Source organism: Budorcas taxicolor, chromosome 1 (genome assembly GCF_023091745.1).
Source record: "Budorcas taxicolor isolate Tak-1 chromosome 1, Takin1.1, whole genome shotgun sequence".
Lineage (NCBI taxonomy): Eukaryota > Metazoa > Chordata > Mammalia > Artiodactyla > Bovidae > Budorcas > Budorcas taxicolor.
The window spans coordinates 59,656,094-59,681,392 of NC_068910.1; the positions used below are offsets into that span (position 1 = coordinate 59,656,094).

Consider the following 25,299-nt stretch of genomic DNA (forward strand, 5'->3'; position numbering starts at 1 on the left):
TCTTCTCTCTCCTCTTTCACTTTCATCAAGAGGCTCTTTAGTTCTTCTTCACATTCTGCCATAGGGTGGTATCATCTGTGTATCTGAGGTTTTTGATATTTCTCCTAGAAATCTTGATTCCAGCTTGTGCTTCATCCAACCTGGCATTCAGCATGATGTACTCTGCATATAAGTTAAATAAGCAGGGTGACAATATACAGCCTTGATGTACTCCTTTCCCCATTTGGAACCAGTCTGTCAGTCTGTTGTTCTATGTCCAGTTCTAACTATTATTTCTTAACCTGCATACAGATCTCTCAGGAGTCAGGTAAGGTGGTCTGGTATTCCCATCTGTTTAAGAATTTTCCAGTTTGTTGATCTGTGACTGATCCACACAGTCAAAGGCTTTGGCATATTCAATAAAGCTGAAGTAGATGTTTTTTCTGGAACTCTCTTGCTGTTTCGATGATCCAGTGGATGTTGGCAATTTGATCTCCTGTTCCTCTGCCTTTTCTAAATCCAGCTTGAACATCTGGAATTTCACAGTTCACCTAATGTTGAAGCCTGGCTTGGAGAATTTTGAGCATTACTTTGCTAGTGGATGAGATAAGTGCAATTGTGCAATACTTAGAACATCCTTTGCCATTGGCTTTCTGGCATATTGAGTGCAGCACTTTCACAGCATCATCTTTTAGGATTTGAAATAGCTCAGCTGGAATTCCATCACTTCCACTAGCTTTGTTCGTAATGATCCTTCCTAAGGCCCACTTGACTTTGCATTCCAGGATGTCTAGGTGAGTTATCACACCATCAAAGTTATCTGGGTCATGAAGATCTTTTTTGTATAGTTCTGTGTATTCTTGCCACCTCTTTGTAATATTTCCTCCTTCTGTTAGGTCCATACTATTTCTGTCCTTTATTGTGCCCATCTTTGCATGAAATGTTCCCTTGGTATCTAATTTTCTTGAAGAGATCTCTAGTTTTTCTCTCTATTGTTTTCCTCTATCTCTTTGCATTGATCGCTGAGGAAGGCTTTTATCTCTCCCTGCTCTTCTTTGGAACTCTGCATTCAAATGGATATATCTTTACTTTACTCCTTTGCCTTTCACTTCTCTTCTTTTCTAACTATTCTCTAAGGCCTCCTCAGGTAACCAGTTTGCCTTGTTGCATTTCTTTTTCTTGGGGATGGTCTTGATCACTGCCTCCTCTGCAATGTCACGAACCTCTGTCCTTAAGTCTTCAGGCACTCTTGTCTGTCAGATCTAATCCCTTAAATCTATTTGTCACTTCTACTGTATAATTATTAGCAATTTGGTTTAGGTCATACCTGAATGGTCTAGTGGTTTTCCCTACTTTCTTCAATTTTAGTCTGAATTTAGCAATCAGGAGTTCATGATCTGAGCCACAGTCAGCTCCCAGTCTTGTTTCTGCTGACTGTATAGAGCTTCTCCATCTTTGGCTGCAAAGAATATAATCAGTGTGATTTTGGTATTGACCTTCTGGTGATGTCCATGTATAAAGTCTAGTCTCATGTGTTCCTGGGAGAGTGCTTGCTATGACCAGTGCACTCTCTCACAAAAGTGTTAGCCTTTTCCCTGCTTCAGTTTTTACTCCAAGACCAAACTTGCCTGTTACTCCAGGTATCTCTTGACTTCCTACGTTTGCATTCCAGTCCCCTATAATGAAGAGGACATCTTTTTTGGGTGTTAGTTCTGGAAGGTCTTATAGGTCTTCACAGAGCCATTCAGCTTCAGCTTCTTCAGCATTACTGGTCAGGACATAGACTTGGATTACCGTGATATTGAATGGTTTGCCTTGGAAACGAACAGAGACCATTCTGCCATTTTTGAGATTGCATCCAAGTACTGCATTTTGGACTCTTTTCAACAAAAGAGTTGAGGAGGGCTGGGAGGGTTACTCCATTTCTTCTAAGGGATTCTTTCCCACAGTAGTAGATATAAAGGTCATCTGAGTTAAATTCACCCATTCCAGTCCATTTTAGTTCACTAATTCCTAAAATGTTGATGTTCACTCTGGGCATCTGCTGTTTGACCACTTCCAATTTACCTTGAGTCATGGACCTAACATTCCAGGTTCCTATGCAATATTGGTCTTTACAGCTTCGGACTTTACTTCCATCATCAGTCACAACCACAACTGGGTGTTTTTGTTTTGTTTTGCTTTGGCTCCATCTCTTCTTTCTTTCTGGTGTTATTTCTCCACTCTTTTCCAGTAGCATAATGGGCACCTACTAACCTGGGGTGTTCATCCTTCAGTGTCATATCTTTTTGCCTTTTCATACTGTTCATCCATTAGCAGATTTTTTTTGTCTTTGACGATTATGGTTTTCCTAGGAGATAACAGATTATGAGAAAAGGAGAAGCCTGTGTCTGGTGTAGGGAGGAAATTCCGTAAGCTTTTAGGGCCAAGACTACATTGTCTGACTCCATGGAAAAGGGGTCTTAGACCCTCAAGACCAAGAGGAGTACAGTGCAGAGATGAGAGCCCTTGAATGACATAGAAAATGACTAGAACCATACGGCAGTGTACATCAAACAAGCACAAATCCTCTTCACATAACCTGAACGGGGCTTCTTCATCTTTCCCCCAGCCAAGAATGTTAGTCTTCTGCATCGAACTGGAATATTCAATCTTGCTATTGAATATTCAGTGTTGCACTGACAAATATTGCTGTACTTCAAAACCAACTTATTCTGCCTTTTTGTCTGTCATCCTGTAATCAGAATAGCAGATGGTGGTGCCCCCCAGAACGGGAACCCAGGTGCTGAGGGGACACGTTAAGACAAATGCTATCTATGCTTCGTGTACGACGTCTTAGTTGTGTGGAAGTGGGTGAAGCCAGTTTCTGACTTTCTGGGTCTGACATCATCCCCATTTCCCTGCCCTGAGATGCACATTGTTACTTGTCTGTCGCCACCTTAATCAGTGTGGTCCAGGAAATGGTTCTGATCTCAGCTCCCTCCACCTCCTGCCCACATGGATGTTCTAGAGCCAGCTATAAGGCATCTGAACCTCTGTTAAAAGTAAGACATGAAAACATTTCAATAACAAAGACCAGAAGCTGCCTACTCTGTTCAATCCCTATCACAAACTGGACCCTCAAAACTACTTGCTTAGTGAATGAACAAATGAATAAATGCATGATAAACAAATGATTAAGCAATATTGAGACACATTGTGAGTCTAATGATTTAAAAGTAATTTGACACATGTCACCTTATGATTTAATAAAAACTCCCCAAGAAAAAATGATAAATAAAATGATTGAAATGTGTCTTTACCTTTCAATTCCTACAGCTGTATAGGGCCAGGTCTCGAAGGCTGTGCAGCAAATGGGTAAGTGTGATGCTTTGTGTGTGATGACCTGACCAGAAACAACCAATAGTTCTGTGGACAAGGGTAATGCTCTCTCACTTTTCCAACTTCCCTCTGCCCTGGCAGGTTCTCACTTCTCCCCAGGCCAAACTGGGCATTCCTAGCAGAACCCACCCTGCCTGCATTACTGGCTGTGTCCCAGGGATGGGAGAGTTCCACAGGGCATCAGTGCTAGGCCTCTTCCACATATAGAGCCAGCCTCACCACTTGGTGCTCCTCTTTCTATACAACCCGTCATTGCTCCATGGCTCACAGTATTATTGGATGCTTCTTCTCTTCCAGCTTCTTTTCTCTTTCCTTGCTAACCCAGTTGACCCTCAACTTGTGTTTGAATGACCTTTCTGTTTGATGACAGAGCTCCAACTGTGGGGATTTCTCCCCTTACTTCCTTTTCTAAACACATGACTTCCTTCAGTATTTCAGTTGTAATCTGTTTGCCATCATTGCCTGAAATGCTACACAGAGAAAAGCAGAATTGAGACTTTCTATTCAGTCTCATCAGGAAAGAATGATATTATCAATTAATAATATCTGTCATGGCATCAGAATTATACACAAGACACCCACCAGATACCCCCAAACACTAGCCAAATATCCAGGCACCTCTGCCATCTCTACTAATGTTTACAAAACTCCTCCCCTCAACAACTTTCCTCAGCATCAGTCAGCTCAGTCTCTTGCCCAAGAATTAGCCAAGATAACCGATCCCTTTTACTATCAAGTGAAACATTAAAGACAAATAAGGAAGTTTCTCAAAGACAAAGGTTGCCTTTTATGCCCCTCTTCACTTGAGCCATGAGGACACCAGCAAGCTTCATCCTCTCTTCATGCTGCAGTCAGTGTCTTAGCAATGAGGTTTTCCATCGTATCCCCACCCTGAAACCAGTCAATGACCTTTGTTATATTCATTCTTTCAATTTGTTCTTCTCTTTTCACCCACCCTCACTATCCATGGAACATATACTCTGTACAAGTTATTCCTTTTACCTTTCAATGTCCCCTTCAAAATAGTAAAAACCCATTAATTCAAACTACATTAACTAGAATAGTATAACTCAAGACATGACTTTTGTATGTGCTAAGAAGAATGTGTTCTAAGTACTATTTACATAAAGTACATTTGACACTTAGGAGAAATCTGTAAGAATGCTGGCACATTTTTTGTGTGTAAATTGTGCTACTAATTATTCTTTGATATTCATTAACTGCCTGAAAATACGAAGTTTGTATATATAGATTTTTTTTTAATTTATTCATTGCCAGAAGCTCAGATGGCACAGGTGCTTGAAAAACAATAGCTTTATAAAGATTCTAAATTCAGAATCTACTCATTCAGACAGCTCTTTCCCCAGTGAGTTTTGGGTTTTTGCTCTCCCCTGCTGGGGAAAGGGGGTGGGGGAGGGGGAACTGGAGCATGACCTCACTTATCTATGACAGCTCCACTCTGTGTGGAAATCCTGTCCCCGCCTTACCCCTCCATACATTCATACAGCACTTCACACGGTTCTCATCCCATGTTATAAGTCCAGGATCCGTCAAGCAGTCTCCACAGTTTTGAAAGGGTCCCTCCGTCCAGCCTGGCCCACAGACATCACATGAGGAGGGTGTGCTTCTAACGAGTGGAGACACACAGGGGAGACGCACAAATTCGTGCAGAAAGCATGACTGACTCCGAGCTATTTCGAGTTATATTCCCTTAATCAACAGACGACAACATACTCTTCATAGCGAGAAGTCCAAATGATACCCAGTTTAAAAATCCAAAAAGGTGGGGTGAGGAGGCTATTATACTGAAGAAAGTTGAAAACCTGCCCTGGGAATATTAATCTGCCTTCCTTGACAAGCTGTGCACTCTTGCACTGAGACAGTTCTAAATGATGTCATGTCATCCACACACATGGGAAATACAGGAAATGCCAACATGACCAACCAACCCCCCTTGTGTGTCCGCCTTGTTCCAGGCCCAAGATCCCGTCCATTGCCACGGGCATCGTGGGCGGCCTGCTGCTGGTGTTGGTGCTCGCCCTGAGCGTCGGCCTCTTCATGCGCAGGCGCCACATTGTGCGCAAGCGCACGCTACGCCGGCTGCTGCAGGAGCGTGAGGTGAGCTGGGCAACCACCAGGCGGTGACTTACAGATGAGATTGCATGACTGCTTTACTAATAAATGAAAAAGCCAGGAGAATCTCTGAATGTCCAGTTATAAGCCAGGCCGTATAGACTTTGGTACTTGTATTTAGTGACATGCAGCTGTTTCCTGGGTAAGTCCTGCTGCCGGTTACCTAGCTGTGGTGCCCACCGCCCAGCTGGTTCTGCTCTGTGGTCGGCGAGGGGGAAGCTGGTGCACAGAGGCCCGTGAGTTGCTGTAAGCACAGGAGGTGTCACTTTGTAAAATGCCACCATTCCCACCAGTGACTGCTCTTTTTTGAGCCATGACTGTGACTAGTGTTGTCTGTGACACCATGATTTCAGGAAAAGGTCTTCAGGTGGTATCTGTGTCCATACGTGTGTCAAAGCCAGAGCCCCCAGGAGGAGGGACCCATGGCAACTTCAGCAGCATGGCTGTGCAGGGCTCAGATCGGCTACCAAAATGACCACCACACAAGCTTGCCCTCCCCCCAAGCTGTCCTAGCCTGATCACAGAAACAGAAATTGCACTTATTGCCCAGGAGCTGTTCTGTTCAAGGTCACCTGCTTTGGAGGATGTGGGAGATGTCAGTACCCGTTCTTTCAGTGTCTGTCAGCAAGTTCCCTTGAACAGGTATCCCCGTCTGGGGAGTGAGTGGGGCAAGTTCTCTGGGCCAGAGCATGAGCGCGCCTCCTGCCACATGGTGTCAGGAGCTGCCACCCCATCCCTGGGCCAGACAGGCATGCATCAGCTCTTCCCCTTGTCTCTCACAGCTCGTGGAGCCTCTGACGCCCAGCGGAGAAGCTCCTAACCAAGCTCTCTTGAGGATCTTAAAGGAAACGGAATTCAAAAAAGTCAAGGTGTTGGGCTCAGGAGCATTCGGCACCGTGTACAAGGTGAGCCTGAGGCTCCTAGACTTGGATATTGGGGTCCCCCGTCCTCTGCTGTGGTCCTTATCACAGTGGGGTGCTCTTTGTGTCAGTGAGGGTTTAGGAAATTCCAGTATTTTTCTTAGGTTGTCTCGACAAAATCTTTTATAATCAGAGTGACAAGGAAGTGGTCCACTTGGGCACAGATGATTTCATGGAGGACACGGTGAGTTTTTAGAGGATGGGTGGCACAAGTCAATCTGAAAGAGTGTGGCCTGTCCCCAAAGGGCAGCATCCAAATGAAGCCCAGGTCAAAACAGCTTCCTCTTCATTTATTTTTTTCTATGCCCTCTTTGCTTAATCTGATCTCAGTTAGGCCTAGACCCGGTATTTCAGAATTCTGTACAGAATGACTCACACTGACTCTGTAACTTACATGAGCTGAAGGGTTTTATCTAACTACTCTGCTTCCTGGGACACAGCAGCTAAAGAGCTGCTGAGCTGTCATGACTCCCAGCCTGGGTGGCCTTGGGTGCAGAGCTGTGCTTCCTCACCCTTTGGGGTATGGCCACCAATGACACCCAGCCAGGCCAGGAGCCACATCTTACATGTGTGACCACTGCCAGCCAATGACTTCTCCTCTCTTTGTTATAGGGACTCTGGATCCCAGAAGGCGAGAAGGTTAAAATTCCTGTAGCTATCAAGGAATTAAGAGAAGCCACATCTCCCAAAGCCAACAAGGAGATTCTTGATGTGAGTTTCTGCTTTGTTCTCTAGCTGTCTGCAGGCCTGGACATCAGAAGCTACCTTTTCTCGTGGTCGGCAGCACATTTCCGTGTTCTGGACTTCTCATCACCACGTTCTAAATGGTCACTTGTCACTTTTGCTGTATTTTTTCCTTCTGGCTACGCAGTTGGTATAATTCTCTCTCATAGAGATGACTCACTCTTCTGTTCTCTTAACACCCCAAAAGGATGGGAACCTGTGGTCCCTGGGCATCCACCAGGGGCTGGTGGTTTCCCCCTGCCATCTCAGTGATGCCTCTGGCTGACCTGTGGTGCTGTAGGTGTTGTGTTCAGCATGCCTTGGGAAAGAAACAGAAGCATGAGGCAGCCTGCTCAGGGTCACGAAGCTGGGTAGGTTTCCAGCACCTGGTTACTTCTGATTCTGAAATGTGTGTTCATTTTCTTCCACCAAATATCTCACTTTGAAATGGCTTTTTAAAGCTACCTAGGATTAACAGTTTCATGCTCCATAAACTCTATAATCTGTTGCTCACCTTCTGTACTTTTTCTCAAAATAATTTAAATGTTATTTCCAGTGAGTGCTATTCTATGGAGTCTTTGAAATACTCCGTAAGGTTATTATTGTTACATGCTTTTACTTTAGATTCTGTTGAACTTTTCCCATCTTCCTTTGGACCCTCACTAGCCAGTGAGGCCTCTGCATGGTCTTAGAAAGAGGCTGGAAGAAGGAGGCAGCCTGACGTTGGGCAGAACCTACTGCAGGAGAAAGCTCAGGAAGTTCTGGGGGATGCACCCCTGTGGGCCCCAGCTAACAGCACTGCCGCCACTCGCTGTGCGTGGATGTGGGTTTTTCTTGCTCTTTTCCCAAAGCAGAGCCAGTAAAAGAAGAGGTGGAGGGGTTCAGCAGTGAGTTAGGAGAACAGTCAATGAAAAAGGAAAGTGACTGCCTTTACTGACTCAGAAATCCAGTTCATCTTGCAGCCAAGAAAGACAAAGGTCAAATGTAATAGTTCCCTGCTCATATCTAACCGACAGAATAATATGGTGAGCAAAGCAAACAGGCCTTTTTTAAAATGTGTTCAGACGCTGAGCTTCCCAAGAGGAAATCTTCTCCATCTGCATTTCTCCAGGCAGCCTTTCCTCGTTTCATTTTGCAGCAGGAAGGTCTCACTGCAGTGTTTTCTTTGTGAAGGAGTAATTATTAACACAGTGCAGCAGGGAATCTCGCACACTGATGATATGCTTATCAAGCCAAGTTACCTTTCATTTTAGCAGTTTACAAATTAATGTGGAGTCTGTTAATATAATGTCAGTTCCTATTTACATAACCATGAAAAGTGTAACAAGCAAGCCATTTGTGAAGTCTCTTCACTTACAACCTCTAGCTCCTTTTCCTACACCGTTAAAAAGAAAATATTTTAGCAGAATTTGCTTCCTTAACTCACTTTTTACTCATTCAAGACATTCTAATAACTTTCACAAAATGTGAATTTTGACAATATTCTCTGTGCAGAGTTAAGGGCAATTTTGAAGACAGTAGCAATACTTTGGGAAAGAAGTAGTTTCGCTGAAAAGGACCCTCCAGAACCCCTAAAACTGGAGGAAATCTGCTTTCATGGGGCAGGGGTAGGGTAGAAAATAGAGAAAGTAAAGACTTAGAAAAAGTGTTTAAAGCCCTGTTTGCCTCTTGCTCTTTCTCTGGGCTCCTCTCCTTCTCTCCCTCTGGCCCACTCCTGCTTTCTTCTTTCTGCTCGGACACCCACCCTGTGGCTGTTCTGGGAGAGGACAGCAGCCTGAGGCCTTGGTCTGCCTGTCCTGAAGCTCCGTCTGCCCCACAAACACGGAGCCACTCTGATAGGGTGGGTGCTGCCATGGGGAGCCCCTAAGGAAAGGGAAAACTAAAGCCAAGGCAGTTTCAACAGTCAGTTAAAGGGCAAGTTAATCCTGTGACCAGGCTGCCCAGGGGGCTGAGTGTGGGCTTGGCTCACACGCACTTGTAAACGGCTCCAGCTTCCCATGCTTTTATTCCCCTACCCAGGCCAGCACTCAGGTCCAGCACACATGCCCTCTACCCCTGGTATACGGTGCCATCAGTGGTGGCTTAGGTACTGGGAAGCTTCAAAAGTATTCTTAAAGCTGGGCATATGCCTCTCCTGAAGGAGTTTAATGTTAAGTGAAATCCCTTTTCACCAGTCCTTAACATAAACTAGTTCACAGATGAGGGAGACATGCAAGAAAGAAGGCCCAAACAATCATTTCGACAACTGGATAAAATAATAGATTTTCAAGGTCGCCAAGCCTCAGAAGCTCTGCTGCCACGTGACTCTGACCTCAGCCTTGGGAGCCTCTGAGCGTGGGTTCTGCCTGCCAGTCTGCAGACTGATCAGAGATGGTGAGGAATACCAAGCATTCTTGGTGTAGGTCACAGAGCACCTTTGAGATTCCAAGATAAACAGCTAAGAACAAAGCTCACGTTAACTCCTGCACACACTGAATAGGACACGTGACTGGACAGCATCCCCACTGAGCTCAGGCTGAGCCGTGCAGAAGGGACACCCCAGCTCTGGTGCTGCACCAGATGTTAATAGGAGCTAGGGCCTGGCAGCACTCCAGGCTCTGTGTGGCCCGACACCCACACCCGTGCTCCACTCCCTGAGCCCTGGGTCAGCCCCTCACGGCCCACAGCAGATGGGCTGCTCAGACTGCTCTGCTCTGCAGATTTTTCTCCTCTCTGAAGCGAGTACATGTTTACAAATCTCAACCAGATCTTGAGAAAATAGAAACAGCCAGAGGATTACTTTGGTGTTATGGTTGTACAGTTTCCCAGACTCGGGAGAGAGACGTGATTTCTGCTTTTCTGGCAATTGCATGGCCTATTAATCTTTTCATAGACTTTCTAGTTTAAATTTGAGTGGGCACAGAAACAGCATGCAGAAGAGATTCACATATGTGTTCTGTGTTACAAGGTCTAGGGCTTTCTTTCTTAGCAAGTCTTCCCTGGTCTGTGGAGTTAGTTAGCAGCAGGAAGGACGGCTGAGGGGCCCCGGAGGCCAACAGCCTGGGGTGGGAAGACTCTAGTGGGCCCAGTCCTGACAAGAAGTGTGATCTTGGGCGTGGTTCACTGGGTCTCAATTTCCTCTTCAGACGAATAATAGCTTCAGGAGGAACCATTTGCCTGCCTTCTCCAGCCCTAAATTTTTATCAATTGTTGTTGTTTAGTTGCTAAGTTGTGTCTGACTGTTTATGACCCCATGGACAGCAGCACAGCAGGCTTCCCTGTCCTTCACCATCTCCCCAAGTTGGCTCAAACTCAGGTCCACTGTGTCAGTGATGCCATCCAACCATCTCAGTCTCTGTTGTCCCCTTCTCCTCTTGCCCTCAATATTTCTATGAGCCAACTCTACGCATCAGGTAGCCAAAGTATTGGAACTTCAGCATCAGTCCTTCCAATGAATATGCAGGGTTGATTTCCTTTAGGATTGACTGGTTGATCTTGCAGTCCAAAGGACTCTCAAGAGTCTTCTCCAGCACTATAATTCGAAAGCATCAGTAGCTTTTTATCAATAGCCCTCTGAAAAATGAAGAGCTGTCTGAATGTCCATTGTATTAAATATCTACTCTGCTCTTTAACATGGTGATGCTGCATTTACAACCAGAGGAGAAGGGCCGCCTGCCCATGAAGGTGGGGCATCGCCTACTTAGGGTGCTTGTTCTAAAGCAAGTAGCAGAGCTGCAGTCTCTCTTGTTAGCGGAAGTGACAGGGTCTCTGATTTGTGTGATTTCAGTGTAGTTCAGCTGTGATGTTTCTGAGGTATTTCTAGAGGTGTGTCAGGCAGCACAGAAGCACCACAGGGGAACAGGCATTGGGGAGAGGGAGACACTAAGCAAGCTCCCTGCAGCTCACACAGCGCACCCACCGGGATGGGTCCAAAAATCAGCATTTCTGGCAATTTGGCCAGCAGCACTGAGCCTGCTGCCCTGAGGGAACAACTGCAGGAAGCCAGGAAAGTTTAGCTTAGAGGGGAGTCAGGGAGGCCTTCAGAGGAGGGGCAGCCAGGGAAAGCAGAGGCGGAGGCGCATCCTGGACAAAGCCCCTGCTAGGGCCGAGTATGGGAGAGCAGTGAGTGGGTGGAGCAGCAGGGCCTGTGGGAGGAGAGGCCCGGCGAGGTGTGGGGGCCTCCCCGGAACGGCGAGGCCCGGGGAAAGTTACTGCAGACGCTGGTGTTTAGGACACTGAGGACATTTGTGTTTTGGACTCTGCATTCGCCCCGGTCCCTCCACCCATCTGCTCTGTCCCCGCTGTCTGCTCCTGAGGCACAGCTCCCAGCAGCCCCCTCAGGTGCCTTCGCCTCCCAGGCGGCGTTGGCTCCTGCACAGGGAGCCCAGCCCTGACCACATCAGTGGGCAGAGCGGGAAAGGCGCCTCTGAACTTTCTCTTGGAGACGAGATGGTCCCTTTTGTGTCTGTATAAAAGGTCAGCATCCTTGTACTCTAAAGGGAAAGAGATTGAGTTTATTGGTAGAAATTTAAGATTCCCTAATTCTTAGACAAAAACGAGGCCCAGCTATGTGCTTGGTTTAAATGAAGTCAGCTTCCTCCAGCCAAGGATAGCAGAAGAGTTAAAATGAAATCTGTAGTTGTGAGTCTGTGTCAGGCCTCTGCCCTGGCCGCCTCTGAGTCAGCAGGGTTAGCGTTGGGGGAAGTGGTTTTCCTTTCCCAAAACTGCGGCCGGCAACACAGACCACCTCTTAAGAGATGAATCCTGGGTCGCCCACAGAGTCTGCGATCACTGCAGGTGTAATGTCCTTTCTCCGTTTCAGAGCCGGCACATGTACACAGAAAGGCCTTCTTTCTCTGCTGTGTGTGGTGGAGGTGCCTGTGGTCCCAGCAGTGTTGAGGGCGGGGTGGTGGATGGGGTGGGGGGTCCTCCTCTGCCCGCCACAGAGGAGAAGTGAAGACTGACCTCCCAGAGCTCTTGCCATCACCTCGGTGCCCGTGGTGAGGGTTCCTTAGTCAGTGGCCAGGCCATCATCAGGATGTGGGTTGCCACCCGCCCCAACAGCGTTTTAAACTGAGGCATCTTTGGCTCTGAGGCGGAGGTCCTCATAATGACTCAGCATCACCCAAACTTGGGGACATCAGGTCTCGTCTTCACCCAGCACTTTGCTGGTGGCGGGCACTGCCGGGGTCTCCCTGTGGTGCCGAATGCCACCTGCAGGCAGAGGGTGCCTCCGCCCACCAGATGTCCGGTCCCTGCCTGGCCTCACGTGCCAGGGATCCTGTGTGAACATCCACTGCTCTAGATGTTTCACGCGTCCATTTCCACACTTAAACTCAAGTTGCGTTTTTCATCTAGGAAGGGTCTGCCTGCTTGTTCCTGTAGCCATGGCGGGGAACCGCGCTGACATGCCTTCTCCTCCTCTCCCACAGGAGGCCTACGTGATGGCCAGTGTGGACAACCCACATGTGTGCCGCCTCCTGGGCATCTGCCTGACCTCCACAGTGCAGCTCATCACACAGCTCATGCCCTTCGGCTGCCTGCTGGACTACGTCCGTGAGCACAAAGACAACATCGGCTCCCAGTACCTGCTCAACTGGTGTGTGCAGATCGCAAAGGTAACTCGCAGGCAGCGAGCCCTGAGTGCCGGCAGGCAGGGCCACAAAGCAGGGCCAGCAGCTACCTCTGCTTCTTGCTGTGCCCTCACCTCCTGGGCTGATGTGATCGTTAGAGGGAGCCCCAAAGAACAGCAGCAAGGGGCAAAAAACAACAACCAGGAACTCAACAATTACATTCTCCATCCTAGGAAAGCAGAGAGTTTGTCAGGAGGGGTGTGTGTGTGTGTGTGTGTGTGTGTGTGTGTGTGCGTGTGTGTGTGCGCGCACGCGCGTGTGCATAGGCACAGCGTAGACTTTATTTTGGATTAAGTTGAATTGATTGTCTTTGGCGTCAGATTAGTGCCTCTCGCGCTCCACATTGAAAATCTAATTATTCAGCTACATTCGCACAGTTGGGTGCTCTCAGAATGGGTGATGGTAGTGTCTTATTTCCCTGGCATTCTTTTTGTTGAATACTATGGTAATTTGTAGCAGAGGATGAGGTATGGCTTTCACGCAGGCAGAACTGGTAACAAAACCAGCAAACCAGCCCACATGAGGCTGTCAGGTGACAGAGTGCTGGGTGGACAGGCAGGTGCTGGCTCTGATGTGTGGTAGCAAAAGGTAAACAGATGCTGCTTCTGCTTCTTGAGGCTCCTCACACATTCCGCTGTCAACAGGCTGGAGCGAGGAAGGAGCTGGTAGGGGCGGTGGGCAGACGGTGACCAGGGGGCTACACCAGTGAGCTGAAGCCAGGAGCTGAGCGCCAGGTATTTAGCTGCTCGTATGGGCTCACAAAGTCTTTCTTTCATCTCAGATCTCTCTTTCTTGATCACAGCACTGCATCAGTTATTTGCAACCCAACTTGCTAATTCTGTTTCTTCTAACAGTGGGTGTACCTTTCACTCAGTTGAATGAATGGAATCTGTGGATGAGTCCCACCCCAACCCCCTCAGCCCTGGAGAGCGGTTATTAGCTGGAGGAGACCAGGGAGGCAGGGAGCCTCTCGTCTCCCAGCCCTGTCAAGTCCTGGTTGCTCCTCTCACCCAGGGCAGCAGTGCAGCTCGGTCCTGTGGAGTTACAGTTCTCCCAGAACCGAGGGGCTCCACCAGGCTGTCAGGCAGCAGGCTGCCTCCTGGGAAAACAGACAGCAGCTTGACACTGTTTTCCTGCTGCCACTGGGCTCACTGTCTCAGCCACAGCCCCAGAAGCTCCAGCAGCCTAGGAGCAGGAGAGCGCCTTCTCAGACCCCGCCCATCACCCAGTGCTCCTGTCATTGGCACGGCCACAACCCTGGTTTCAGAACAGAGGGAATCACGTGGCCATGCTCACCAATGGCCCTGACGAGCCTGTGCGCCTTAGTGCTGCAGTCTCGTGAAGATGTGCTCATTTCTGTTTGTCTGACTGCGTTAGTTTCCTAGGGCTGCTGCCAAAGATCGTGACAGACTCGGTAGCTTTCCACAGTGGAGACTTCTTCTCTCACAGTTCTGGAGGTTGGAAGTCCAGAATCAAGGGGTCTGCTTTCAAGGCACTGCTTTCTGTCTCAGCAGAGAAACCTCACTGTTGTGCTGGCACAGCTGTATCAATGCAGCATCTATCCTGCCAGGATAGGAAAGTAATGGTCTCCTCAATTGTAAGGAGAGAAATTTGCTGTTGGGTTAGTTACTATTTACCTTAAGTATTAAACAGTTTTCTTTGTAAAACTTAGAAATGAAACTACCCAGAAACAGTTGGTGGCTGACCAGAAAGTAAACTTGCTGGCATTTACTGACTTACAGATGTCCTCACTGATTCACAAGGGCACAGGCTCTCTTGGGAAGTATTACACAGGTTTATTGTCCTCACTAAACTGGAGGAAGACAAGTAACATTATATCACCCAGGCACAAAGAAAAAGAAAAGAAGCAGAGGTGGCCTGGGGGGGATTCCTGTTGGGGTTTGGAGACCAGAGGCGCCCTTCCATACAGGGCTAGAGTGGATTCTAGACTCAGGTCTCAGGAGGCTTTGGTCCCATCACCCACTCCGTGATCCCTCCGTCCTAAGCTCCCAGCTCTTGAAGGTATACAGAGCTCTCACTCACGGGGAGTAACTTAGGTGCTTCAGAAAGTGTGTCCATTCTTTCTGGCTACTTAAACTAGCTAGTAAATTCCAAAATAACTAGATGGGATGGCAATGTCATAAAATCTTAGAATCCAAAAGATGTGCTGGACTTCAGTTGAGAGAACACTGCTGCCGTGCCAGGCTGTTCCTTGGAGCACCACAGACGCATACTGCGAATCCTGTGTAAATCAGCTCCCCAGGCTTTCATTTAACATTTTCTCCAGCCTTTGGGACAGCAGAGCTTTCTTTCCCCTAACCTGGATTAAGATCTCACAGAAGTTAGTTTTCAGAGAGATAAGTTTCAGATCTTGACCAGGCCCCAGTGAGATTTGAAGGCAGCTGTTGGGGAAGGGGGATCCGGGGGAGAAACTGTCAGAAAGAAACTGACCACGACTTTGTAAGCACCAGACTACACCTAGTGCATTCTATAAGATGTGACTTGATAAGGATGAACTTCAAAAGGGATTCCATTCAAGGGATTCATTTCTTAAGCACACAGGACACTTAGTTTGGTCTCAGTTCATTTGAAAATGCCCCAGGTGTTTTCACAGTTCACACATTTATAGGAGTTCTCAGGTCGTGTGAACAGCTAAGAGAAGACCCATCCAGGTTAGGGGAGGAAGGTGGTCCTGCCTCTAACGGGAGAGAATGAAAATCGTGCTGGCAAAGGAGCTGTCATCCGTCACCCTCGCTCGGCCTTTGTGGGGGAGATGCTGACCATCCCGTGCAGCTCACGTGCACAGCCTCCTGTCTCGGCCCATGGGGCTCTGGCCTTTGTGCCTAGGTCTGCTCCCCTTCCCCGCGCCACCCAGGTTTCCTGTTCTCCAGATCAGGACTCCTAAAGGTGAGGTTCCAGGCAGCCCCAGCCCCGCAGATGGACTGTGCAGCTTAAGGGTGGTGATTCAGCCTCCAGTCTCCATCCGTGGGGCCAGAGAAGACTCCTCCCAAGAGCTGATTCACCTGCAAAGCACACACCTGCATAGCACCCCGAGGCACCAAGACCGCAGACAGGACAGAGACAAACAGCAGATCCAGTCACCAGATGTTTTCAGTTATTTGGATGTTTTTTTTCATTCTTACATTGTTCCATAAAAGATTACAGTTGAACTTAACCTAAATGATCACTTTACATTATGTCCTTATAAAGCCAAAAGTTGCTGTACGATTAAAGCATATTCCTCAGCTCTTAGACATTTCATTTAGTTATTTCTTGAGCATTTATCTGTCAGTGTCCAGTATCATGTGAAATATATATATATATAATTAGACAAAATTTCTTATCTCCCTAAACTTATGAACAGGTAAGGAAAACAGATCCATAGAGAGCTAACAATGCAGGAGGAAATGAGGGGGTGAGATCGGGAGAGGTGGGGACCAGACTCCCAGAGGCTGCTGTACAAGCCACATGGGGACCAGCAAAGTGGTCTCAGCCTGCCAGTCAAGCGCCAGGTATGGGGGCGGCAGTGGTGAAGCAGGCACCCCACATCCTCTGGAGTCCTGGACGTGGCTTGGTTCTGTGGATGGGAGTGAGAGCCAGGTCCTGTCCTGGGAGTTGTCTGAGGGAGCAGTGGGCGGTGACGGAGAGACGCTGAGGGCTGCTGAGGAATGAGGGGCAGGGCAGGAGGGGAAGGGGATACCCCCCAGGGACCTGCGAGCCCAACTTCATCATGAAAGCCAAGGGCACCATGCAGGTATTTATTCATGATCTTACTTTTGGGGAAAGTGTAGCAGGACACTGCAGCGGCCTAATTCAAGGTCACGTCCAAAAGGGTGGAGTAAAGAGGATGGATTTGGCATCCAGGAGGAAATGATGACAGTCACAGCAGTGATGCAGCATTCTCCTGGGTGCTGTCCTCAGTGCTCCATAGGGATTAACTCGTTTAATCCTCCGAGTAGCCTGTCTTACATGTGGAGAGAGTGAGATAAGGGTGTTTAAGTAACGTGCCAAGTTCTCAAGCACATAAGCAGCAAAACCAAGATTTGATCCCAGGCATCCTTGCTCCCACTTCTGTCCTTTTCCCCAGCCCTTGATGTCACAATCAGAGTGCAGCCCTCAGACCAGTGAGCCTAGCAGGCCTCCTGTCCCTACCCAGCAGAAGCTTGGTGTCTGGAACAGGACATTCTGACACTTGCCTGCCTCTCCTGAGGGCAGGGCTCAGTGGTGTGGAGGCTGTGCTTCAGTGAACTCTGCCAGAGCCTTCTGTCTGCCCTCCACTTCCTACTTATGCCGTCTCCATAGTCATCAGGTCACATCCCCTCTCTTCCCCACACGGTGGTTAAAAAGTCTGTTAGAAATGCAGCTCAGGTCTGCTTCTCCCTCTGGGCTTCTACTGAGAGCTCCAGGATGCTGCAGTGCCTGGGAAAGCAGTCTGTGAATGTCAGACCCAGCCCGGGCCTTCTTCTGTGAGCGTTGTGCCAGGAACATCTTCATATCCCTCATGGAGTGTCCACAGGTCCCAGCGTGAAGGCGGCACTTCAGATCCCCTTTTAACCTCATTTTTGCAACATCCATCTTCGCTGTCCTATGTTAATTGACAAAATAAATATATTCCGTTAAACTGAAGTGAGGATCTCAGAGAAGAACCAGGGAAATACTTTTCCATGAAGCCCAACGAGGCTTAAACACTGGTGTTGCTTCCTGCGGTTCTGTTTGGATTCTGAGAGTTCTCGAGCAGTGTCAGGGCTCTTATCTTTGGTGCTGGTTAAAATCTTAACTGTGTGAGGCACTGAGATGGCCTTTCAAGCCCTCTGTGTTATGTGGGACAGAAACCAAGGAATAGAGTTTCACGTAAGTTCAAAGGAGGCTAATCTTATCCTGTAATTATCTCTGACTTTTAAATCCCTCTGGCTGATTGGCTGTCTGCTCCAGAACACATAAACTGCTTTCTTCTCCCCTTTCCCAAGCCTTCTCTGAGAAAACATTGCTCTGGTCCTTTAAAGATCTCAGGAGTAGGAGGAGGGGTAGGGTGGAGGTACCTTCCATTGCTTTATTTACACAGCAGCAGATAGGAGCAGTGACCCCGCAAGAGGCTGACCTAGACTTGCCCGTGAGTGTCCAGGAGTCTCTGGTAGAGGCATGGGTTGGCGGTGGCCTGCTGCAGGGTCAGGGACACTGAGTGCTGCAGTGCACGCACAGAACCTTTTGAAGGAGGTCGCCTTATCTTCATCACCTCCACCATAGTTTGGTCTCAGGTCAAACAACAGGGAGGGAACACAGCCCCGCCCATCAACAGAAAATTGGATTAAAGATTTACTGAGCATGGCCCCGCCCATCAGAACAAGACCCAGTTTCCTCCACAGTCAGTCTCTCCCAACAGGAAGCTTCCATAAGCCTCTTATCCTTCTCCATCAGAGGCCAGACAGAATGAAAACCACAATCTCAGAAAACTAACCAATCTCATCACATGGACCACAGCCTTGTCTAACTCAGTGAAACTATGAGCCATGCCATTGTAGGGCCACCCAAGATGGACGGGTCATGGTGGAGAGTTCTGACAAAACATGGTTCACTGGAGAAGGAAATGGCAAACCACTTCAGTATTCTTGCCTTGAGAACCCCATGAACAGTATGGAAAGGCAAAAAGATATGACACTGAAGGAACTCCCCAGATTGGTAGGTGCCCAATATGCTACTGGAGAAGAGTGGAGAAATAACACTGGGAAGAATGAAGAGATGGAGCCAGAGCAAAGACAACGCCCAGCTGCGGATGGTGTAACTGGGGATAGAAGAAAAGTCCGATGCTGTAAAGAAAATATTGCCTAGGAACCTGGAGTGTCAGGTGCATGAATCAAGGCAAATTGGAAATGGTCAAATAGGAGACGGCAAGAGCGAACGTCGACATTTTAGGAATCAGTGAAGTAAAATGGACTGGAATGGGAGAATTTAACTCAGATGACCTTTATATCTACTACTGTAGGTAAGAATCCCTTAGAAGAAATGGAGTAGCCCTCCCAGTCAACAAAAGAGTCCAAAATGCAGTACTTGGGTGTAATCTCAAAAATGACAGAATGATCTCTGTTCATTTCCAAGGCAAACCATTCAGTATCACAGTAATCCAAGTCCATGGCCCAACGAATAATGCTGAAGAAGCTGAAGTTGAATGGCTCTGTGAAGACCTACAAGAACTTCTAGAACTAACACCCAAAAAAGATGTCCTCTTCGTTACACGGAACTGGAATGCAAAAGCAGGAAGTCAAGAGATACCTGGAGTAACAGGCAAATTTGGCCTTAGAGTACAAAATGAAGCAGATCAAAGGCTAACAGAGTTTTGCCAAGAGAATGCACTGGTCATAGCAAACACTTTCTTCCAACAAAACAAGAGAAAAGACTCTACACATGGACATCACCAGGTGGTTATACCGAAATCAGATTGATTATATTCTTTGCAGCCAAAGATGGAGAAGCTCTATACAGTCAGCAAAAACAAGACCAGGAGCTGACTGTGGCTCAGATCATGAACTCCTTATTGCCAAATTCAGACTTAAATTGAAGAAAGGAGGGAAAACCAGGTATGACCTAAATCAAATCCCTTACAGTTATACAGTGGAAGGGACAAATACATTCCAGGGATTAGATGTGATAGACAGAGTGCCTGAAGAACTATGGACAGAGGTTTGTGACATTGTACAGGAGGCAGTGATCAAGACCACCCCCCCAGGAAAAAGAAATGCAACAAGGCAAATGGTTGTCTGAGGAGGCCTTACCAATAGCTGAGAAAAGAAGAGAAGCAAAAGGCAAAGGAGAAAAGGAAAGATATACACAATTGAAGGCAGAGTTCCAAAGAATAGCAAGGAGACATAAGAAAGCCTCCCTCAGTGATCAATGCAAAGAAATTGAGGAAAACAATAGAAGGGGAAAGACTAGAGATCTCCTCAAGAAAATTAGTGATACCGAGGAAACATTTCATGCAAATATGGCCACAATAAAGGACAGAAATGGTGTGGACCTAACAGAAGCAGAAGATATTAAGAAGAGGGCAACAATACACAGAAGAACTATACAAAAAAGATCTTCATGACCCAGATAACCTAACAGTGTGATCATGCACCTAAAGCCAGACATCGTGGAATGCAAAGTCAGTGGGCCTTAGGAAGCATCACTATGAACAAAGCTAGTGGAGGTGATGGAATTTCAGCTCATCTATTTCAAATCCTAAAAGATGATGCTGTTAAAGTGCTTCACTCAATATGCCAGCAAATCTGGAACACTCAGCAGTGGCCACAGGACTGGCAAAGGTCAGTTTTCATCCCAATCCCAAAGAAAGGCAATGCCAAAGAATGTTCTAACTACTGCACAATTGCACTCATCTCACACGCTAGTAAAGTAATGCTCAAAATTCTCCAAGCCAGGCTTCAACAGTACATGAACTTCCAGATGGAAGTTCAAGATGTTCAAGATGTTCAATCTGGGTTTAGAAAAGGCCGAAGAACCAGAGATCAAATTGCCAGCATCTGTTGGGTCATTGAAAAAGCAAGTGAATCCCAGAAAAAATATCTACTTCTGCTTTATTGACTGCACCAAAACTTTTGTTGGATCCATACAGTTTGCTATGGAAAATACAGCAAACTGTGGAAAATTCTTCAAGAGATGGGAATACCAGACAGCCTCACCTGCCTCTTGAGAAATCTGTATGCAGGTCAGGAAACAACAGTTAGAACCAGACTGGAACATTAGACTAGTTCCAAATCGGGAAAGGAATACGTCAAGGCTGTGTATTGTCACTCTGCTTATTTAACTAATATGCAAAGTACATCATGAGAAATGCCAGGCTGGATGAAGTACAAGCTGGAATCAAGATTTCCAGGGGAAATATCAAAAACCTCAGATACACAGATGACACCACCCTTATGGCAGAAAGCAAAGAAGAACTAAAGAGCCTCTTGAAAGTGAAAGAGAAGAGCAAAAAAGCTGGCTTCGAACTCAGCATTCAGAAGACTAAGATCGTGGCATCCAGTCCTATCGCTTCATGGCAGATAGATGGGGAAACAATGGCAACAGTGAAAACCTTTATTTTGGGGGGCCCCAAAATCACTACAGATGGTGACTGCAGCCGTGAAATTAAAAGTTGCTTGCTCCTTGGAAAAAAAGCTCTGACCAGTCTAGATAGCATATTTAAAAGCAGACACATTATTTTGCCAACAAAGGTCCATCTAGTCAAATCCATGGCTTTTCCAGTAGTCATGTATTGATGTGAGAGTTGGACTGTAAAGAAAGCAGAGTACCGAAGAATTGGTGTTTTTTAATGGTGGTGTTGGAGAAGGCTTGAGAGTCCTTTGGACTGTGAAGAGATCCAACTAGTCCATCTTAAAGGAAATCAGTCCTGAATATTCATCGGAAGGACTGATGCTGAAGCTGAAACTCCACCTGATAGGACCAACTGACTCATTAAAAAGACCCTGATACTGGGAAAGATTTAAGGCAGGAGGAGAGGAGAAGGGGATGATAGAGGATGAGATAGTTGGATGGCATCACCGACTCAATGGACATGAGTTTGAGCAAGCTCCAGGAGTTGGTGATGGACAGAGAAGCCTAGCGTGCTGCAATACATGGGGTCGCCAAGATTCGGACACAACTGAGAGAGTGAACTGAACCAAATGCTGGGGTGTTGGGGTATTTTTTGGCATCTGGGCATCTGACATTTGGCAGTCTCTGTGGCAGCAGCCAAGTTTCACTTGGAGACCCCAGCATGAAATTATGGACACAGTCCCAGTGGTGGCCTCAGAGCACTTGGTTTGTGTAGCACCAGCTCAGCCTTGGGACCTGGGTCAGCTCTCAGGGCAGTTGTGTGGGTGCTCGGCCTGCCAGTACCTGGAGAGGTTTCTTTGCAAGTGAGTTTGCCATGCCTGACTTGGAACTGTCAGCTGCCATTATCACTCATTCATACTCTCATTCTTCTTCAACGAGCTGCTATAAAAAATGTTTCCAGTGTACCACATTCTCTGTTGGGTACATAAAGAGGCAGAATGGAAGTTCACAATGATAGTTAATTGTAGCTGAAAATGCCCTCTGCTGTCCTCCCTGTGGGCTTAGTGAAACCCTCAGGGGACAAGGCTGATGCTAGAAACCCCATGAAGGTGGAGAGGAGCCAAGGAGTAGAAGGCCTCCTCTGTTTGGAAGAGGAGGCCTTCTACTCCTCTTCCAAACAGAGGAATGTTTGGAAGAGGAGTAGAAGAAAGAAAGAAAAACACAAAAGGCATCAAAAATAGCCCTCTAAGACTAATTCCTGGTAACGTCTTTATAAGACCCTATCTTCTTATGAGGACTTACCTGGTTGCTCAGACAGTAAAGAATGCCTACAAGAGACCTGGGTTCGATCCCTGGGTTGGGAAGATCCCCTGAAGAAATCCATGGACAGAGGAGCCTGGTGGGCTACAGGCCATGGGGTCACAAAGTATCAGATGAAACGAGTGATTTTCATTCACTCACTCACTCATCTTCCTAATTTTTCATTTTGCTTTGATATGACAAGTTAATTTTTAGTTTTTACCTAATATGTATCAAAAGGAAGTAAAGAATTTGCCAGAAAATTTGGGATCTACTCTTATCTAGAGGTGTTCCCTGCACTTGCACTAAAATAAAGAGAGCTGTGTACAAAAAGCTCAAGAGTAATGAAGAGTTGGTTGAACCCATTCATTTCCATTTTTTGTCCTTCAATAAGCATTTCCATGGTGCCTGCCCTTCGCTGGAGAGGTCATGAGTATCAGCTGTAAAGGAGGCTAGAAGTGTGTCCACTTCCCTGACTGGAAAGAGGTACTTCTGTGAATAAGTGGGAGAGAATGTGGTCCCGACAACACAGGCTTCTCCTGCCTCCCAGGCCTGGCTCGGGAGCAAAGGCTGCCAAGCTTGTGACAACAGGTTAGAGCTTGGGAGGGTCAAAGGAGTTTAGCTCATCTGGGCAGGTGAGTTTAGCTCATCAAGCCAGAAGTAGGGGCAGGAAGTGACCCCACCTGTCAGGGGAGGAAGGGCAGGTAACAAAGACACCAAGGAGGCTGTGGACAAGGATGAGAGGTCAGGGTCACAGTCAGCCCTTCATATCCATAGTTCTGTATCTGCAGAATCAGCCAACCATGGATCAAAAATACTTGGGAAGAAAATTCCAGAAAGCTAAAAAAGAAACACCAAAACTTGAATTTTCTGGGTGCAGGCAACTGTTTACATAACATTTACATTGTATTTACAACTGGTTACTTTGTATGAGGTGCTATAAGTAGATCTAGAGATAATTTAAAGTATGCAAGAGGATGTGTGTACGTTACAAACAAATACTGTGCCAGTTTTTGTAAGGGACTTGAATATTTATGGATTTTGGTTGGGAGGTGGCAGTGGGAGGGGTTCCTGGAACCAGTTTCATGGGTGCCAAGGGATGTCCATCTGAGAATTCACTAAATGTCAGGCACTGCGCTGGGTGCTTCTCAAATATTCTTTCTGTTACAGCCTTCTTTTTCTAAAATATTACAATCCATTTATTAGTTTTTTAAAAATTCAAATTACAGAGCATAAAAGACAATTTTGTGTCTATTTTGATAATATCTTTGAGATTTTTCTCAGTTTGAGCTGTTATGAGAAAGCAAGTCTCCATACAGTTAGTGAGAACAGAAACTCTCTCTTAACATAGTTCATTAAATAAAACTGGAACACAGGCCAATTAACTCATTTTATTCCATGAAGATAGAATGAAAGATTATATGAGCTCCCACAACTGGAACAACCAAAAGAGAGCTATAGGTGATTCATTGTATCCAAATAGAGGACAATTTTCAGCACAGATTAGTTCCTCAGATTTGTTCATTCTGAAGGCCTTGTGGCAATTTATAGGGCAGACTACATTTCTATGAAAGGAATATGATGTATATAAATCCTGAACCCAGGGAAGTGTATGTAGAGCATAATATCCTCTTTGGCCTAGTAGGTGGTCAGGGAGCAGGGTGGGGTAAATATCAAAGTCATCTCTTAACATCAAAGCCTGGCAGTAAACAAGTGTTTGTAATATCAATAACACATACATTAAACATTAAACAATCAGAATTTTTCTAGATTTCTATGCATATCGGCATATTACTCAAACACTGATGGTATTAATGGGAAAAGAATTCCAATATTATGAGTAATGAATAATACCTAAGATTTCTCCAGATAAACTGCTGAGGCTCTCTTAAATACAGAAGCAATTTGAGAGAAGCAATTTTTTTAATTGGAGTATAATTGCTTTACAGTGTTGTGATAGTTTCTGCTATACAGCAAAGTGAGTCAGTTACATGTATACATATATCCACTCTTAGATTCCTTCCCATCTAGGCCACCACAGATCATTGAGTAGTTTCCTGTGCTGCACAGGAGGTTCTCGTTTGTTATCTGTTTCATACACAGTAGCGTATTTTTGTCAGTCCCAGTCTCCCAGTTCATCCCCTCTTCCCTCTTAGTTTCCATGCATTTGTTCACTACATGTCACTCTGTTTCTGCTTTGCAAATACGTTCATCTGTATCATTTTCTAGAGTCTACTATATTATACAATGTTTGTGTTTCTCTTTCTGACTTGCTTCACCCTGTATAACAGTCTCTAGGTCCATTCATGTCTCTACAGATGGCATTCCATTCCTTTTATGGGCTGAGTAATATTCCACAGTATGTATGTACCACGTCTTCTTTTTCCATTCCTCTGTTGATGGACATTTAGGTTCCTTCCGTGTCCTGGCTATTATAAATAGTGATGCAATGAATTTTGAGATTCATGCATCCTTTCAGATCATAGTTTTCTCTGGATTTATGCCCAGAACTGAAATTGCTGGGTTATATGGTACCTCTATTTTTAGTTTTTTAAGAAACTTCCATACTGTTCTCCATAGTAGCTGTGCCAATTTACATTCCCACCAACAGAGTCAGAGGGTTCCCTTTTCTCCACACCCTCTCCAACATTATTATAGATTTTTTGATAATGGCCATTCTGACTGGTGTGAAGTGATACTTCATTGTAGTTTTCAATTTTATTTTTCTAATAATGAGTAATGTTGAGAATCTTTTCATACACTTCATGGCCACCTGTATGTCTTCTTCAGAGAAATGTCTATTTAGCTCTCTCCCCCACAATTTTTTATGGGGTTGTTTGTTTTTTTGATATTGAGCTGAATCAGCTGCTTGTATATTTTGGAGATTAAACCTTTGTCAGTTGCTTCATTTGCAAATATTTTCTCCCATTCTAAGGACTGTCTTTTGGTTTTGCTTATAATTTCCTTTGCTATGCCAAAGTTTTTTGTTTAATTATATCCCATTTGTTTATTTTTGTTTTATCTTCATTAGGAGGTAGATCAAAAAAGATCTTGCTATGCTTTATGTCAAAGAGCATTCTGCCTGTGTTTTCCTCTAAGGGTTTTATAGCAGCGAGCCTTACATTTAGGTCTTTAACCCATTTTGAGTTCATTTTTGTGTATGGTATTAGGAGTGTTCTAATATCATTCTTTAACATGTAGCTGTCCAGTTTTCCCTGCACCAC

At 46.1% G+C, this 25,299-nt stretch overlaps 1 protein-coding gene across 2 annotated transcripts in view; it reads left to right on the forward strand.

The window, feature by feature from the left end:
• Window positions 1-25,299, forward strand: part of EGFR (epidermal growth factor receptor) — a 212,568-nt gene that overhangs the window by 170,452 nt on the left and 16,817 nt on the right. For both annotated transcript variants that reach the window (XM_052644247.1, XM_052644256.1), the window contains exons 16-20: window positions 3,298-3,336; window positions 5,337-5,478; window positions 6,276-6,398; window positions 7,026-7,124; window positions 12,548-12,733. In XM_052644247.1, coding sequence (XP_052500207.1) covers window positions 3,298-3,336; window positions 5,337-5,478; window positions 6,276-6,398; window positions 7,026-7,124; window positions 12,548-12,733 — 589 coding nt within the window. The remainder of the gene's footprint in view (window positions 1-3,297; window positions 3,337-5,336; window positions 5,479-6,275; window positions 6,399-7,025; window positions 7,125-12,547; window positions 12,734-25,299) is intronic.